The sequence below is a fragment of the Cyrtonyx montezumae genome, unplaced genomic scaffold (genome assembly GCF_038088225.1).
Source record: "Cyrtonyx montezumae isolate F1298 unplaced genomic scaffold, pur_monq_1.0 scaffold_3, whole genome shotgun sequence".
NCBI classification, from domain to species: Eukaryota; Metazoa; Chordata; class Aves; order Galliformes; family Odontophoridae; genus Cyrtonyx; species Cyrtonyx montezumae.
Genome location: NW_027072034.1, coordinates 147385171 through 147401120, shown reverse-complemented (window position 1 = coordinate 147401120; position 15950 = coordinate 147385171). Strand labels below are relative to the sequence as shown.

Below are 15950 nucleotides of genomic sequence, written 5' to 3'. Positions count from 1 at the left end.
GTGAGTGGCGTGTAAGCTAAAGCATTTGTGCAGGAAGGCTGTTGTCTGATAGCTTTCACACCTTCTCCCCACACACCTCCACTCTCCCCTTCTGCCTGGGACAGTGGTAGAAATGGGACTAATGGTGGATCTCTGCCCTGTGGACACTGCACCAGAGGCTCCGTGGAGACCCACAGAGGAAGCCTTCTCCTTGCAGACCACTCCTGCCAGCAGAGCCCTGCACTTCTTACTCCTGTATCTTTTTGTCTCAAGTCAAATCACACCAATCTGGATGCTTTCTGCCCTGGGCTAACACAGGGGCTCAGCAACGAAGATGTGTTTGGGATCTGACCTCACAGTTCCTGCACGCAGCTTTTGGTGCCCACGTTACCTAGGCTCCCAGGGCTGGAGTGGTATTTGGGGAGGCAGGACCTTACCGTTCTCTCCCGACTGCGCAGTCCATTGCTGGTGGTGATGACACAGTCATTGCTGCTCCTCTTCTGCAATAGACACGTGAGCTTGGGGTTAGGAATGGATACCCTTAGAGCCTCCTCCAAGAGAAACCCACAGCCAGCCCATCTCCACTGGGAGTTATTCACTCCTTTTCTTGGACTCTCACTCTCCCAGTTTGTCAGGGGCGGCTGAACTTTAACCTTTTTCTGAAGATACAGGCAGCATAGTGCGTATGGCTGGATATACAGAGCGCTGTCAGCTGCCTGTGGGTAACTTAGAGGCACTAAAGCAGAAAAAGATGAAAACTGTAGCATTACCTCAGCAAGTTTTAATTTTGGGGAGCTGGCTATGTCCTTCTGCAGCAAAATGTGTAAAACTGCATCATGAATGGTGAGGAAGAACATGGACGGCTTGATCTCCTCATCAAAAAAAGCACACCTCTCCAGCTTCTCCAGGAAGCCCTCTGCAGGGGAACAAAATCCAAGGATAAAGTCACCTGCAGGCCCTGGCGGTGCCAAAAGATATCCACTGAGTGTCTGTGGAGTAAACATAGTGATATCTGGTAAGGTGCCCATTTTTATTGACTAGAGCAGATGGGTTCCTCTGTGTCAGTGTGGAGAGTGGGATGCCAGCTCTGTTGGCCCTGCCTTGCTTGGGGCCAGGCAGAAGGGAGCTGGAGAGCAGTGGGAGATTAAGCTGTTTTGTTACCCAGGATAGTGAGGTAGAGCTGGGGTATCCCCCAGCCCTGCTCAAGGAATGGGGAAAGCAGCAGGGCAACACAGGAGGAATTACTGGGACTGGAGCAGCCGTGGAGAGGCTGACAGAGATGCAAGTACTCACCATGTGCCCCTGCAATGTAAATGTCGATATCGATCCGGACAAACTCTTTCAAAGTCTGTTAAACCGGAAACAGGCACCATTTAGAAACTGATAATTCTGCTGATATCAGCCATTAAGATTACCCAGAGCAATTTAAAATATTGATTGTATTTTTAATAATGGCAGGCATCTCTAATGTCAAACTCCACTGCGTGTGGAGGAAGAACGGCCCTTCAATGGCTGTGGACGGGGAGAAATGGTCTCTTTGAAATGGGGCAGTATTAAATACATTGCACCCTGAGTGAAAAAGATGATCTTTCATAAACTGTATGGCTTTATGTGAAACTGAAACTCCAAAACTTCTGTGAAAACTTTTCTAATTAGCAATTCAAGCAAAACTACTATTCCTGTTGTACTCAGTGAGTATTTAGTTCTTATGGAAATAGATTGGCCCATGTAATACGGATCTAGATAGCTAACTTTAAATATTACTATTGGAAAATATTGTCCTTGTTGCTTTGTTCAGGACTGCCCTGGAAAGCAGAAGCTGAAATGAAACTATGGTACTCCTGCTCCCAACCCCACATTTAAAGCCATACTGCATAAATGCATTTCTGCAAACCTTCCCAATGCTCTAATTCCAAGAAAATTAATTATTTGATCAATTTCTATGGAAAATGTAGATCTGAATTCACATAAATTCAAAGATTGCTACTGCCTTCCCATCCATAGGGAAGTACCTCTGTGCAGCACATCAGATCTGTGTTTTTCTTTTGTGTGATCACTGTCTGTATTGTCAGTTGGAACTACCTTTTGGAGGACTCTCATGGCAGAAAAATCAAGGAAGGACACTGCCGAGAAGTCCAGCACAATGCTGTGGATGTCAACCCGGGGTACAATGATGCCAGGGGGCAGCTCAGCGTCCCAGTTGATCTGAATGGGCAAGTCTGCCATGTCAGTGGGCTGGTCCAGTTCCTCCATCCTGTTGTTGTCTAATTCATCATCCGACTCCAGTGTATGGTGAGCCACGCATATCAAGCCTTTCTGTGATGGCAGAGGCAAGTGCCACAGTTAATGCTTTTGTCTGGGTTGGAAGTGCATTGTAAGGAAGAGCAAGGGTGGTGGTAGCATGAGGCTGACATAGAATTGTGCAATCATTAAGGTTGGAAAAGACTGCTATGGTCTTCTAGTCCAATCGTCAACCCATCATCACCATACTGCTAACCTGTGTCCCCCAAATGCCTGTGAGGTGGAGCACCTGCACTTTACACTGGAAAAATTCTGCCTCTCCCTCATTCGGAGGAGCTTTGAAATGTTGGCTTTCCCCTAACCAATCATTTAATCGTCATTGGAATCCGTTAATGATTGTCTTTTCCAGAAGAATGTTATCTTCCCTGACGTCAGTGGTCAGATATGATTTGATTCAGTAGTTTTGGAACAAGTCTACAAAAAGCATGCAGGATTTTTGACTGTGGGAGCCACTTAAAACCCTATTTTTGAAATCATTGAATGGTTTGGGTTGGAAGGGATCTTAGAGCCCACCCTGTCCCAATCCCCTGCTGTGGACAGGGACACCACCCACCAAATCAGGAGCCAGGACCCCATCCAACCCAGCCCTGAGTGCCTCCAAGGCCATCTCAGGCTGTGAACCACTCTCTGCACTCTGAGCCAGGGAGCTAGCTGCTAAATTCCCCAGTTCTGTGCCCACCCTGCCCACCCTGCCTGCTCCCAGTGGGGCTGCCTTACATACAGGTGTCACTTGCAGCTCTCCTTTCTTCAGCATCTTTCTAATCTTTCTCAGTGCTTTGTTGCGTTTCCTCAGGACTCTGAGTGGGTTGAATCCCACCTGTAGAAACAGTAATGTTGAATAGTTCTTCAGGTCAAGCCAAAAATTCCAGTACCTTATCAAACAATTGTAATGATGAGGCTAGGAAGGACATGTAATGCCTTGGATAAAGATGATGCAGGCAAAAAATAAATGAACAAATATCCTTAGCTGAATGAAGTGTGAGACCTTAAAGTCTCAGGTACAGAGTTCATTTAGAAAAGGTATTGTTTTCTATTCCTGAACTACTTTGAGACTTCACTACCTTTAAACATTTCAGCAATGCTTTTTTGAGCTGTTTTTCTCCAAAACCTCGCTGCCTTTTGTGCAGCTGCTCACCAGACTCTCCCCAGCCTTTCTCTGCCACTACAGACAGTGTCCAGGGTGTTGTTCAGCACCAGTCAGTCTGCTCTCCTTCTCAGAGTTCGGTATGTACATGTGGGATTACAGTTGTGAAAATGACATTTGAGTAATTCATGAAAAATTCAACTTTGAACTAGGGCCAAACTGCACGCATACTAATTATTGTGGAATTGTATTCAGCCTTCAAAGTATCACACAATTCATCTGTTCAGAATGACTGCCCCAGTCACTTACAGCAGAGATGAGTTTCTCTTTGAAGAATTCAATATTAGCAAAGAAGATAGGAGATGAACATTTGAAGATCTTCACTCCCTCTGGCTCATAGATCTGTCATGCAAAGAAAAAATATTGGTCATGGCATCTGTTACAGAAATGTGAATGCAGCAGATGAGAAAAGAGATGGGAGGTTCCTTACATCGGTGTAATCCTTCCTGTTCCTGTAGATGTTGCTTCTCCCAACATTTGCCAAAGTGGTGCAGCTCGGGCTGCAAACAAACACACACAGCTATTTGTGCCCTGTTCTGAAACCCACTGGAAGGGACAGCCGGAGTTGTCTTTGGTTTGTTGCATAGTTCTGGTAGGGTGGAGACCTTAGCAAAGCTCAGACCCTGCCTACAGTGCCCTGGAGTGGCCCTGGCTACATGTGAGCAGGGAAACAGCTGGATGGTTTTGCTCCTATGGGAGGATGCTGACAGCACGTGGACAAGCACACAGAGCAGAACCTCACAGCCAGGGATCCCTGCACATAACTGGCCTGCCCACATACATGTGCTGGACAGACCATGGCACGGGGCTGTTGATCTGTCTGTACAGAGGGAGTTAATTGATGACAGGAGGCCCAGCAATGCTGTGTCATCGCACCCAAGCAGTACTCACATCTGGGAGCGGATCACCACAGTCAGCAGTTCGAATGCCACAGCAGTTGCCAGCCCGATGTCCAGGCCCAGGAAAACAGCCGCCAAGAAGGTCACCACCCAGATCATCTGCAAAGAGCAGGTGGTTGTCAGCAGGTATGCGAGGGAGTGGGACCCCAACCATGAGCCCAGCATGGGAGCTGCTGCCTCTGAGCTGCCTTCTTAAGTCTGATCCAAGATTTCCAAGTGCCTTTTCTTAAAGTGATTTCATCTTTCATAGGTATTTATCTAGTAAAATAGAGCCAGTCTCATCAACTAGCACCATGGAAGTGTGAATCTTCCATAGGTGTTTCATAAAATGTTCAATAAAAATCCAACAGAAAGGCAAGCTTACCAGGAAATTAGCATTCTGGTAAAGCTGAGAGCTGTAAACAGGCTTTGGACATCGAAGCAGGCAAAATGACCTGCTGAGAATGAACTTGATTGATAAACACACATGACTAAATAATGAGCATTTTAACTGCAGTTCTCAAAGCACACTTTCACTTAGTGAAAGACTGTTTTGTAGCTGGGAAAACTGAGGCATGAATCAATTCAGGAACTGAAGGAATTGTCTGATGAAAGAGGCAAGAGTCTGTATCTTCTGAATGCAAGAGTTAGGAAGCCCTGACCTCCAGCCATGAGTTCTTCTGTTGGGAGCAAGTCTTTCAAGCTATGTGCTGCTCTTGGGATTTGCTGAGTAACTTCCACCTGTTGTACTGCAGAAGGGTATGAAAGGGGAGAATGTCCCTGAAGCCAGTGCAGTAGGTATTTAAATGTTTTCTGTGACTTCCTTCTATATTTGACTTCATACAGTGAACTGTATTTTAATATGTTTTGATAAAGTGGATGGAAATGAATGTCCCCAAGAGAGGTGAACAGAGCTGACACCGAATAGGTGGGATAAAAAGGAAAACATGAGCAAAGAGTACAAGATTAAAAAGGCACATACTGTTCCCATGCAGAGAAGTAGGGCATGTAAGAAAATAAAGATAACCTTTAAGCATGTTCACATAATGGGTGAATTTTCCATAGAGCTTCATTCCTGAGTGTGTGAGGGACTCAACTTACACAGTCATACTTGTCCTTCCTCCACAGGACGCCTACTTCTCTGAACTGCATGAGCATTCCCTTCAAGTTGCCAAGAGCCAAGGATGCAAGGACTGACTGTTGAGAAGAGCAAAACGTACTCAGTTTTGAAGCAAACAAAGCATGCATTGATCATTATGGCTTAAGACATCATACAATCAGGACCAAATTGCATCTGAAAGGCCAGGCACCTGCCAGTGATGTAGTACTGCTATGGGCCGGGGTGCACTGCCTGTTCTGCAACCTCACCAGCTGTGGTGCAACAGGTATCTGACCTGGAGCTGCAAAGCCCAGTCAATTCTGGCACAAGAAAGCTGGTGCTATAATATTTGGTGTGGGGCACCCACCTTCCCTTTGACCCCATATAGTGGAGTCATAATCTGTGAGAAAGAACCGAGTTTTGCAAAAATACTGTTTGTCTCCTTCTGAAGACCATGAACAATCATGATGACGTCTCCAGCAGGAGGAAGCATGGGGTAAAACTAGTGAATACCTTTTGTAATGGTGCCAAAAGAAACCCAATCGCCAAGATGACAATCAAGACGATGATAGCAGAGATAATACCAGCAATCTGCATGAAAGAACAATTCCACCATGAATAGGTGCCTGGAGGCAATAGAGTCAGCAAGGAAGAAAGAGACCTTCCTCGTATTAAGTGCCACCAGGATCTGTTGTCTTCTATACCTGAGTTTTGCCTCCCGTGCTCTCCTGCACACCTGATCTTGACAAAGCTGTACTGGAGGCAAATCCTTTGAATGATCCACCTAATATATTACCCAGTCCAAAGGCAATTAGCTCCTGGAATAAAGCAAAAAAAGTCCTTTCTTAAAAGCATTCCTGAAGACAAGAATGCATTCAAGACAATGCATTCCTAAAATGACCTATTTCCCATTAGCAGATGCACTGTGCTGTGTCTTTGCCCTACCTGGTTTCCATCTATCGGGTAGTCGTGCTTGATGGAATACACTTTAGCCACGGAGAAGGCTACTGCAAATCCAACAATTGCAATGGAGATGCCATCCCCAACACAATTTTGCATAATGCCTGCATCAGGTGCAACAGGAGCTTGGAATCTGGAAGACAAAAATCTCTGCTCTTTAAGGATGTGTGTAAGGAGATGACCTGCCCAGCAGGTTCAAAGCTGAGTGCTTTGGAGAGGTGCAACATGTAATTACAAACCTGAACCTGTAACACTTTGAGGAATCCTTGATTAGGACAGGGACTCTCCATCTGCACTCATCTCAGCTGATATCTCAGCAGTTCCCATTAGCTGGCCAGGATCAGTCACAGCTTATCTTGTCTGAACTGCTCGCACAGTTCTGCCTTCCAACTATGTGTGGGTTTAAAAAATCCCTGTGTAATTCACTAAAGCACTTTAGGCAGCTAAACAAACGTGTACTAAGCCACGTTACTCTCAGGTTATCTTCTATGTACTTTAGCTTTGCTGTGTCCTGCTTCTTGGCTCAGGGGCTTTTGCAGATCCTGGGAAGAGTTTCTCAGGTTTGCTTTGTTTTGTTTTGTTTTCCAGTGAACTGAAATCTGGAGAACAGAGTTTTGAGCAGAAATGGCTGTCTTGCAAACCTCATCCACTAATGCACAGGGGCTACAGGTGCTGAGTGCCCTGGTGAGTAAATGGCTGCCCTCCTGCCTCTCTGCTTCACTGTGTGCTTATTAAGTCTTCATGCCAAAATTCTGCTATACCTGGATATATTCTGTATAATGGATATACTCTACATATACAGGTATCCTCCATATGTGGAATCATGGAATCAGTAAGGTTGGAAAAGACAAGACCACCTAGTCCAACTGTCATAGAGGAGCGGACATGGGGGCCTCATGAGGAGCAGAAGATGAGGTAGGTGATTTTGGTAAAAAAAACTGAACACATTTAGCACTGACAAACTGGAGAGAACGTTTTAGTCCACAGGCAAACTGTAAGCAAACCACTTACCCTTCTTCTAGTTTCCCCACGACAGCAACATTAAATTTTTCTTCAAATTTAACAAAATGGGAGATCAGTGCTGCTAAGACAGTCTGAAAGATTAAAAAAAAGAAGCCCACATCCATTAGGAACATTCAAATAAGTGGATGGAGAAACCACGAAGAATTGTTTCCTCCCCTCTCCCACATACACCCCAGCCTCAAAACCAGTGCCCAGCTCCGCACATGCATGATGTGTTCAGACTTAATTCCCAAACCACTTTATAGGATGGTTTCATGCTCACAAATCCCACACTGAGTGCCTCAGAACATCCCTCTGGCAGCAGAGAATAGCAGCAGGCTGTGGGGCTGCCCCATTGTGGTCCCCACCCATTGCACCTCAGGCACAGCCTGGAGCAGTGCCAACCCCAAAAAGCACCGTTCTCCACGGAGTGGTCATGGAATCAGAGGAGAGGTCATTACCACAATGAGCTCAATGGGGATAGGTGTGGGTAGCTTTGCTTTGTAGCGATCATTTATCTCTTTCACCACAAACACGATGATCAAGACAAGAAGGGAGGTGACGAGGTCGGCGATGTTGGTGTCAGTGATCTGGCTGAACACACTCTCCAGAGTCTGCAACATCAGTAAGAAACACAGTGCTTTTCAGCTAACAGCATCCTGCTCTAGCTGTGGTGTCCCTGCTCACTGCAGGGGAGTTGGACTAGATGGCCTTTAAGGGTCTCTTCCAAGTCTAAGGATTCTATGATTCTAACATGCTCCCTAACTTTCCTAGCAGGGTGTAACTTGACATCTGGTGAGAAATGTAAAGATTTGCCATATATAAATAGCCGTGTCATGTATTTCTCTTGGGTTTCTCCTCCTTGGCTGCTGGTATGCCCAGTGCTGCTATTGCGGCCTTGTGGCATGCAGCCAGGTGCACACCACAAGTTTTCAGGACGTTATCAAATGCTGAAGAGTTTGCACTTACATAGATGATGCCGAATGGTTTATTAAATCCAGGGACAGGCAATTGAAGCATGAACTTCAGCTGAGACACCAGGACATGGATGGCTGCAGCAGTCGTGAAGCCACTGATCAATGAGTGTGACAAATAAATGACTATGAATCCAAACTGGAGAAGTCCTAGAAGCAACTGAAATGCAAATGATCACATGTCAGTGGGATTCACTTGCGCTTTTAAGCAATCTCTGCAATAAAGGGACTCATATTTAATGGTAACACCTTCACCTAATCCCGTACATCAGGGATTAAGGAAAATGCTGTCACCAGTCTCAATCTTGAGTCTTAGCAATAGGGGGCATAAGACTGATAAAGGTAAAGGCTACAGCAGTTAGATCCTACTCTTCTTATTTCATAACTAAAATAAAACTTCTTTTGTCTTAGGTTTTCTGGAGTTATATGTTTACATGGTACCAGTGCTTTATGAACTATAAAGATAGAAATAGATTAGGAAGAGATTTTAGGAATTCTGTATTAGGAAGGAAGAAGGAACTGTTTCTTTTTTTCTGAAAAGTCCAAATCCTTCACTATCATGACATTATTTTAAGGCCAGCCTCCATCCAGCTATTCCTATCAGTTCATGTACACATGCAGGTACACACACACAAACTGGGCAGTATATAATTGAGTGGTCCTGTGCGGAGCCAGGAGTTGGACTTGATGATCCTTATGGGTCCCTTCCACCTTGAAATATTCTATGATTCTACTTAATTACCAACCTGAAAAATCCCAGAGAGAAAGGTGACAGATGCAGCTACCATCACCCTCTGTTCATCTATAGCTGACGTGTTGGTGGCAGTGCCGTTTCCAATAGCATCATCGGGGACCAGCCTGGTGACAACACCTCCCACCATCAGGCTCAGGACGGGGAAGGGACCTGCACACAGGGCATCATCAGACCCACAGGGGAATACTGCACTTGGTCATTGGTGATGAGTGTGGTCGGCGTGCCTGCACTTACCCACTGAGATATGTCTGGATGTGCCAAAGATAAAATAGACCAGGACTGGGAAAAACGCTGCATAGAGTCCATAACCAGGAGGGACATTCACCAGCAAAGCAAATGCAAGACCTATAGGGGCAGACACATCGGGACAGCGAGGTGTGTGAGGGGACAGACCAGCAGCCTCCCTCTTGGGCTGCTGGCTGTGTCAAAGTGGAGCTACCAGAGCTACCTTGCAGCACAGACACCAGCCCTGTGTTGATGCCAGAGATGATGTCACTGAGGATCCACTCCCTGAAGCGGTATGCAGGCAGCCACGAGATGACAGGAAACATACGCAGGGCAACTTTTTTGACCCTTTGTGGGGAACAACTGTAAAGACACAAGAGGATACAGCTCCGACAGTGAAACATCTCAGTTGGGTCTCAGCACATCAGGACACACTCCCTGTATTCATAGAATCATGGCTTAGGTTGGAAGGGACATTAAAGAGCATCAGGCTCCAACCTTCAGTCATGGACAGGATATTCAGAGGGGGTAAGATCGAGGTCAGCTGGCCAGAGACCAGACAAGGCCCTGAGCAACCTGTGATACTAGCTGGGGTCCCAGCGGGATGTGATGACCTCCAGGATTCCTCCAACCCCTCTAGGGTGAGGCTGAGGCTGTGCTCCAGGTGCTCATGAGAAGACAAGCTGCCTGGGATGCAACTTCAGGGAAATTTGAAGGCAACAGCAGCTAAAATTCTTTTGAAAAGAAATACTGAAATTCTCTAGAAAAATGAGTTTTCACTGGCCTTGTGGCATCTGAGATGAAAGTTATCAGGACAGAATGCATGCTACCTGATACCTGCATTCCAGGTTGTTTCTTAGATCCACGTTAAAGAGAAAGATCTTACCGAAAATATAGTTTCAAGTGATCCCAGAAGTTTTTGTGGTATCTGTGCAATTTCTCATGTTCTTCATCAAATGAATTCTCTGAGTACACTCGTCTGGCTACAACATAGTGGTTGCCTACAGGTTCAACCATTTCTCTTCAAAGGATGAGGAAGACGACTGCTGCGTACTTCTCTTTGTTGTTGGTCAATTAAAAACCTGAATAAAAGCACAAGATTATCTCCTCGCGTACTAGGAGGTGAGTAACCATGGCATAGATGACTGAACTCCCAACTGAGCGTTCCCACCTTTGAAGATCAAAAAACAGATGGCTGAGAGACACCCGCCAAGGTGACCTCTTGTCCCTCTCCTCCCACTGCAGAGCAGTGTTCCACTGGAGCATGAAGTATTTCTTTCTGAAGATGCAGCCAAGGAGAGGACTGGATGGCTTTTGAGTTTGTTTATCCATGAGTCAGATGCCTGCCACCGATGACTCTCACTCAAGGGACTGATTTCTTAAGGAACAAACAAGCAGATGCCCAACGGTTTCACTTTGAGGTGCAGGGAGAAGCATCGAGCCCAGGCAGGAAGGCTGTGAGCTGGAAATCTCCACAAAGCCAAGGGGAAACTGCAGAGCCTACACATGGCTTAGCCATCTTCTCCTGCACTCAGAGGCAGGGCTTGGACCAGTAGTAAAAAAAACATGGTATTGATGCACATCCAGTTCTCTTTGTTTCCATAGGTTGTCTGGACTGCTTCTCCTCTATTGGCCCTGCTCACTCTGCTCCAGGTGTCCCTGATGGGGCAGGGGTTGGGCCAGGAGGACCCATCGGGCCCTGCTAGCCTCAGCTGCCCTGTGCTTCTGCATCATGCTCACAAACAGCTGCTGCAATGTCAGAGCTAACCATTACCTTCTGCCCTGTCCCAACCCACTTTGGTGAGTTTGTGCTGCAGGAATGACTCCTGGCACCTGTGCTACACATGCAGAGATGGGAGGTTGGCTGCAGTTGGTACCACTGAGTATTTTTCAGCTGTAAGTTGGCTCTGTCACTGTGCTGTCCTCAGTGTTCAGTTATGTTTCCCTCAATGCCTTGCATTCTTCCCATGTTAAAGTCACCTAAAAACATTTATCTCTACCATGAAATATTTAATACAGTACAAGATCTAGGGAGGAACAATGGGACTTGCTCTTGGGCATCTCATGATACTGACAACAGAGCATTTTTCTGCATTTTCTCTCCCCCAGCACAAATGATCCTTCTTGCCCTGCTGCTTGCTGGTAGCCTCAAATGGGATACCCTTTCCTTACTCAGGCATGGTGGCTGAATTGCACTGACACAACCCATGTGCATATCTAACTTCTACTTCTGTGAACAGAATGTTTGCAGGTTCCACAGGACGTACATCTAAGTGGCAGAAGGTGGTGAGCATTGCAATCAACAGATGGAAAGCTGTTTGTCTGTGACAACTTTTGCATTAAAACATGAATCCCACCCTGAAGCTCACTGCTTTGCTTGAGCTCAGGGCCTTTTACTGTCCTACTTCAGGAAAATTCGATTTTAGTTTCCTCTTAGGGAAATTAATGGATATAAAGGAGCCCAAATAATGTCTAATGAACCTTTCATATATGCTGTTTTTGTGGATACACAATTTTTCCACAAAAAGATTCCATATTTAGGTAATTATCTGATCCTGCCTATTCAAATTGGCCAGAGAAATCACATTCTGATCCTATAGCTGTGTACTACTGTACCTCCCTCTGCTCGGTGTCATCTGCCTCGGATAACATTGAAATGAAAAACTGGCTTAATTTTGTTCTTTCTCTGGTAAACCTCGATGTGTGTAAGTTTTTGGGAAGGAGTTCCATCAGTCAAAGACTGTAGAACTGTTCTGTTTCCCAGCCTGTGTATCAGGTCTTCAGTCCTCGCATCACAGAGAGGAACTTGATGAACAGTTTTATTCATTACATTGTAGGGTATAAGGTGTAGTTTTTGTAACCTTTGAAATGATTATAAGCCATAAAAATAAAAGAAGTATGTGGGTTCCTCTTCCATTTCAAATTTTCCTCAGTTCAGTGGCTGCTTTTGCTTTCATGAACCTTCGGTTGTCACCCTGCCCTTTGCCCAGCCTTGATTCCTTCCTCAGTCCAAATCTTCTGCCTCTAACATTCTTTGTTTTATCAGTGCTTGTCTTGTTGAAGGTGTAAGTATTTTATGTCTTTTTTCCTTTCCCAATAGAAACCCTAGTTTAGTGACCCTCCTCATGTCTAGCTTTGAGTCTAGCTTTGGCTGAGCCCTGCAAAAGAATTCTTGGGTCATCTCCTGGAAGTTCTCATCTGAAGGATTTGGAAATGGGTCTGCTTTTGAGACTGTGGTGCCATATGGCATTCTCCAAGTTAAGTTTAGCCCAGCAAGCCTGAGAGTGCCTGAAGTAGGCTGGGAGAGTGCCTTCCACCTGTTTCCAGGCAGGGCAGGTGAGACTTCTTGCACCCACCCTGCCACGGCTCCATGATCACCGCTTCTAGCTGCCCTCTAGCTTTTCTCATCTTGTTCCCTTTTTCCATAGGCTGCCAAAGCAAAGTCTGTACTGCTCTCCTCTTGCTCCCTACCTTTCTGCACCATTATTTTAGATGTTTTGGGGAAAACATGGATTCTGCAGAAGTACCAGTGTAGTGAAGGATCCCATTCTCTGCAAATCCCCTGAAGGAGAGGTCTGTGCTCAGTATTCCCCACTGCCTTTCCAGAGTGCTCTCATCATTAAGCCTTTGGACTTGTGTGGGAGATGCCAATCAGTGCAGTTCTTCCGATGGCTTGTGTAGAATGTCCATCCACTCATGGGGAGAAGGGGCACAGACCAAGCTCATGCTGCACAGCTATCAGACTAATAACTTTCACTTCCCACTGACCAAGACTAGATCCAAATGCAAATCCGAAAGTAAGGTTCTAGTTCAGTGATATTCCATACAGCCCCTGATCCTGCGCTCACAGCCGGCTCACACTGAAGTCCAGCTCTCCCACTAAACTCCTGGATTTGTGAGCCATTGGAAATACATGTTTTAATATCATATTGCTGAGACATGCTTCCTGCCTTTTATTAATTTTTCCTAAAGATTGACTAAGTAGCACACCAAAATCTGGTCACTTTAACAGAACAACTAATAGTCAACATTTTTTTCCCCATCTTTCAGTCTGTGTATATACGCTTATACCTCCTATTTCTCTACAGTATAAACATTTGAAAAATTCAAACAAATTCCACAAGGGAACCTCTCACATTTTACAAGAACTGCAGTGTGTGACTAGAAGCATTTCATTCATAAGCATTACTTCATGTGTCCCATATCCTGACTGACAAGCCAAAATCTTACCTGATTTGTCTTCTGCGAAGCACTTCAGAAGAAACCACACGATGATTGTATAGAAAAAGATATCCTTGTATTGTTCAGAGGCAGCACAGGTATCTTGTGCTGCTCTTCATTTCAGAGCCTCCCTAAATACCAGCAGCACTTTAATAACTAACTTCGGTTAACTTTTACAAGAAAAGTAAGATTTCACTGTGGCCTTGACCATTGAGTCTACTCTCAAGAGGGATGATAAGAGTCATTTCTTAAAGTTCTCTGGGATATTGCTTAACTTTGTTTGGAGAACTGCTTCTGATTGGACTGCAGAGATTAATGTAGGAAAATAGAGATGAGTAAGAACGACCCTGTTGCAATCCTCTGCTGTGCATCTGCCAGGGTTCTGTTGGGCATACTGGGAGGTGGTGACCAGAGCCCAGATATCAGAGCCCCTCCATTTCTGGGAGAGTACGACTTGTGGTAAGGGAACAAGGCTGATGGTGTGTCAGCTTGGGGCCAGGCATGCCCCTGTGAGCTCTCCTCTCAGGTATTTGAAGGGACTCAGCATCATCTTTCCAGGAACAATTGTGGAATGTATGGACCATTTTCAAAAATAGCCTTGGCAAGGATTTCCAGAGGTGAGGACAGAGATTTCCAGAGGCCAGCTGTGAGTGCTGGATCTGGAGGCTGTGGCATCCCATGATGTATGCATGATGTAGGTGGGCTAGGCCGGTCTGCTCTCCAGGATCCTTTTCCCCTTTCACTGTCCACTGAGGAACTGTGGCCCCCAAGGCCAAGCAAGCACTTTGCAAGCACTCCCCTGAGACATCTGAAACCTCTTAAGGAGACAGAGGGCTGAAATAGCATCCTGGTGCCTCAGCGTGCAATTCCAGCAATGGATGTCCAAGTTCGGGACGTCAACAAACCTTCAGTGCTGAGGTGCTGAGCACACTTTAGCATCAAAGTTTCCCAGTGAAAATTCTCTGTGCCTAGAGTACAGAGACAGCCGTATGGTGCTAATCTCCTTAGGGCACTCCTCTGGTCTGGAAACCAGAGTCCTAATCTTGAAGGCAAAGATTTCCTCTCCTGGTGAAGGGGATGGTATGAGGAGGGCATCCTGTGTGCTCCCAAGGGTTGGACAGGCACGTGGGGTGCAGCAGGAGGAGCCTCAGGTGCTGCTTTCAGGGGGTTTTTATGCATCTCAGTCAATGATTAAACCAAGAAATGATGGAGTGAGCAGAACCTCAGCACATATCCCTTCAAGGTGCAGGCTCTATCTGCCCATGCAATCAGGGCTTCTTTCCTGCACTCTACCCCAATGCTCTGGGTTCCTGAAGGCCCTTTGAGGCCCCCAGGTGCTTTTGAAAGTTTGTGCTGCACTTTCAGCCAAGCCTATAAGCTTTTCCAGTCACTAGTGATCCCAGGTCATTTCCTGGAGAGCAGAGTGCCCTCTCTGTGACAGCACACCTCTGCTCTTGATAACTGCCATCGTGGCTTAAGGTATTTGCTGCATTTTGTAAAGCTGACACAGAGATGACATTTGCCATTAAAACCACAAACATTTGAAAAGATGTAGAACAGCTCAAACCATAAAATAATTAAACAGCTTTTGGCCTCTCTCCTTGCCAAAGTGCAGATATGGTGTGATCATAGAAGTGCTTTAAACCCAGTTCTAAGGCTTCAGGTCATTCTTAGTTCTCTGTATACAATGTACATTAAGGGAATCGTCGAGTCATAGAAATGATCACACAGTCATTAAGATTGGAAAGACCACAAGGATCATCCAGTCCAATCATCAGCCCATGCCTGTGACAGCTCTAGACCATGTCACTCTGCCACATTGACCCTTTTCTTGAACACCTCCAGGGATGGTGTCTCCACTCCTGGGCAGCCTGTGCCAGCACCTCACCACTCTTCCTGAGAATAAATGTTTCCTCATATCCACCCTGAATCCCCTCTAGGTGCATCATAAAGTCATTAATTCTTATCCTATCACTGTTACCTGGGAAAAGAGTCTGACCCTCACCGCACTACAACCTTCTTTGTGGTAGTTTAAGCTGCAGTGTGAAACAGCAGGACAGCTTTTTGAGGACTTGGTTCAAGTGCAGGGGAGACTTCTGGCTCTGCTGAAGTCAGCAGTCACATCCTTGGCTTCATCAGGACCACTGTAAGCACTTTACTCCAGAAATACTCCCACTAAATCACCAGAGAAATGAGATGCTTTGTGAAGCAGTGAAGGGAATAAACACTTTGTGTTGGCAGCAGTGCTGTTAAGAGCACAGTTTCCTCTTGTTCATGCAGGAGAGGTTTTGTGCACAAGGGTCATGCAGAAGGTGGGTTTGTCCCTGTCCCACATTGCACGAATTCACCTGTGCTAAACCCTGGTGGCTTTAAACTGGGTGCTGAAACACCAGCTAAATGCCACAGCCAAGTG

General features: G+C 45.8%; 1 protein-coding gene across 1 annotated transcript; it reads right to left on the bottom strand.

Annotated features, from left to right (window-relative positions):
- Nucleotides 1-332: 332 nt before the first annotated feature.
- SLC26A3 (solute carrier family 26 member 3) lies at nucleotides 333-10333 on the bottom strand. The gene is made up of 19 exons (XM_065740930.1): nucleotides 10203-10333; nucleotides 9540-9679; nucleotides 9326-9436; nucleotides 9084-9241; nucleotides 8333-8497; nucleotides 7825-7977; nucleotides 7373-7455; nucleotides 6347-6494; nucleotides 6106-6219; nucleotides 5915-5992; nucleotides 5404-5499; nucleotides 4316-4422; nucleotides 3855-3924; nucleotides 3674-3766; nucleotides 3002-3097; nucleotides 2062-2295; nucleotides 1273-1327; nucleotides 750-895; nucleotides 333-479 (listed from the first exon to the last, which is right to left on the bottom strand). Exons 1-19 carry the CDS (start codon nucleotides 10331-10333, stop codon nucleotides 333-335), a joined length of 2325 nt encoding a protein of 774 aa, XP_065597002.1.
- Nucleotides 10334-15950: the final 5617 nt, after the last annotated feature.

What these genes read in the sequence shown, in the direction of transcription:
- SLC26A3 (XM_065740930.1), bottom strand. Translation starts at nt 10,333, where the DNA reads ATGGTTGAACCTGTAGGCAACCACTATGTTGTAGCCAGACGAGTGTAC. An exon ending in GCACGGGAGGCAAAACTCAG is followed by an intron (nt 5,993 to 6,105) that starts GTATAGAAGACA and finishes TCTTTCATGCAG; the next exon opens with ATTGCTGGTATTATCTCTGC. An exon ending in ACAGGAAGGATTACACCGAT is followed by an intron (nt 3,767 to 3,854) that starts GTAAGGAACCTC and finishes TTTGCATGACAG; the next exon opens with ATCTATGAGCCAGAGGGAGT.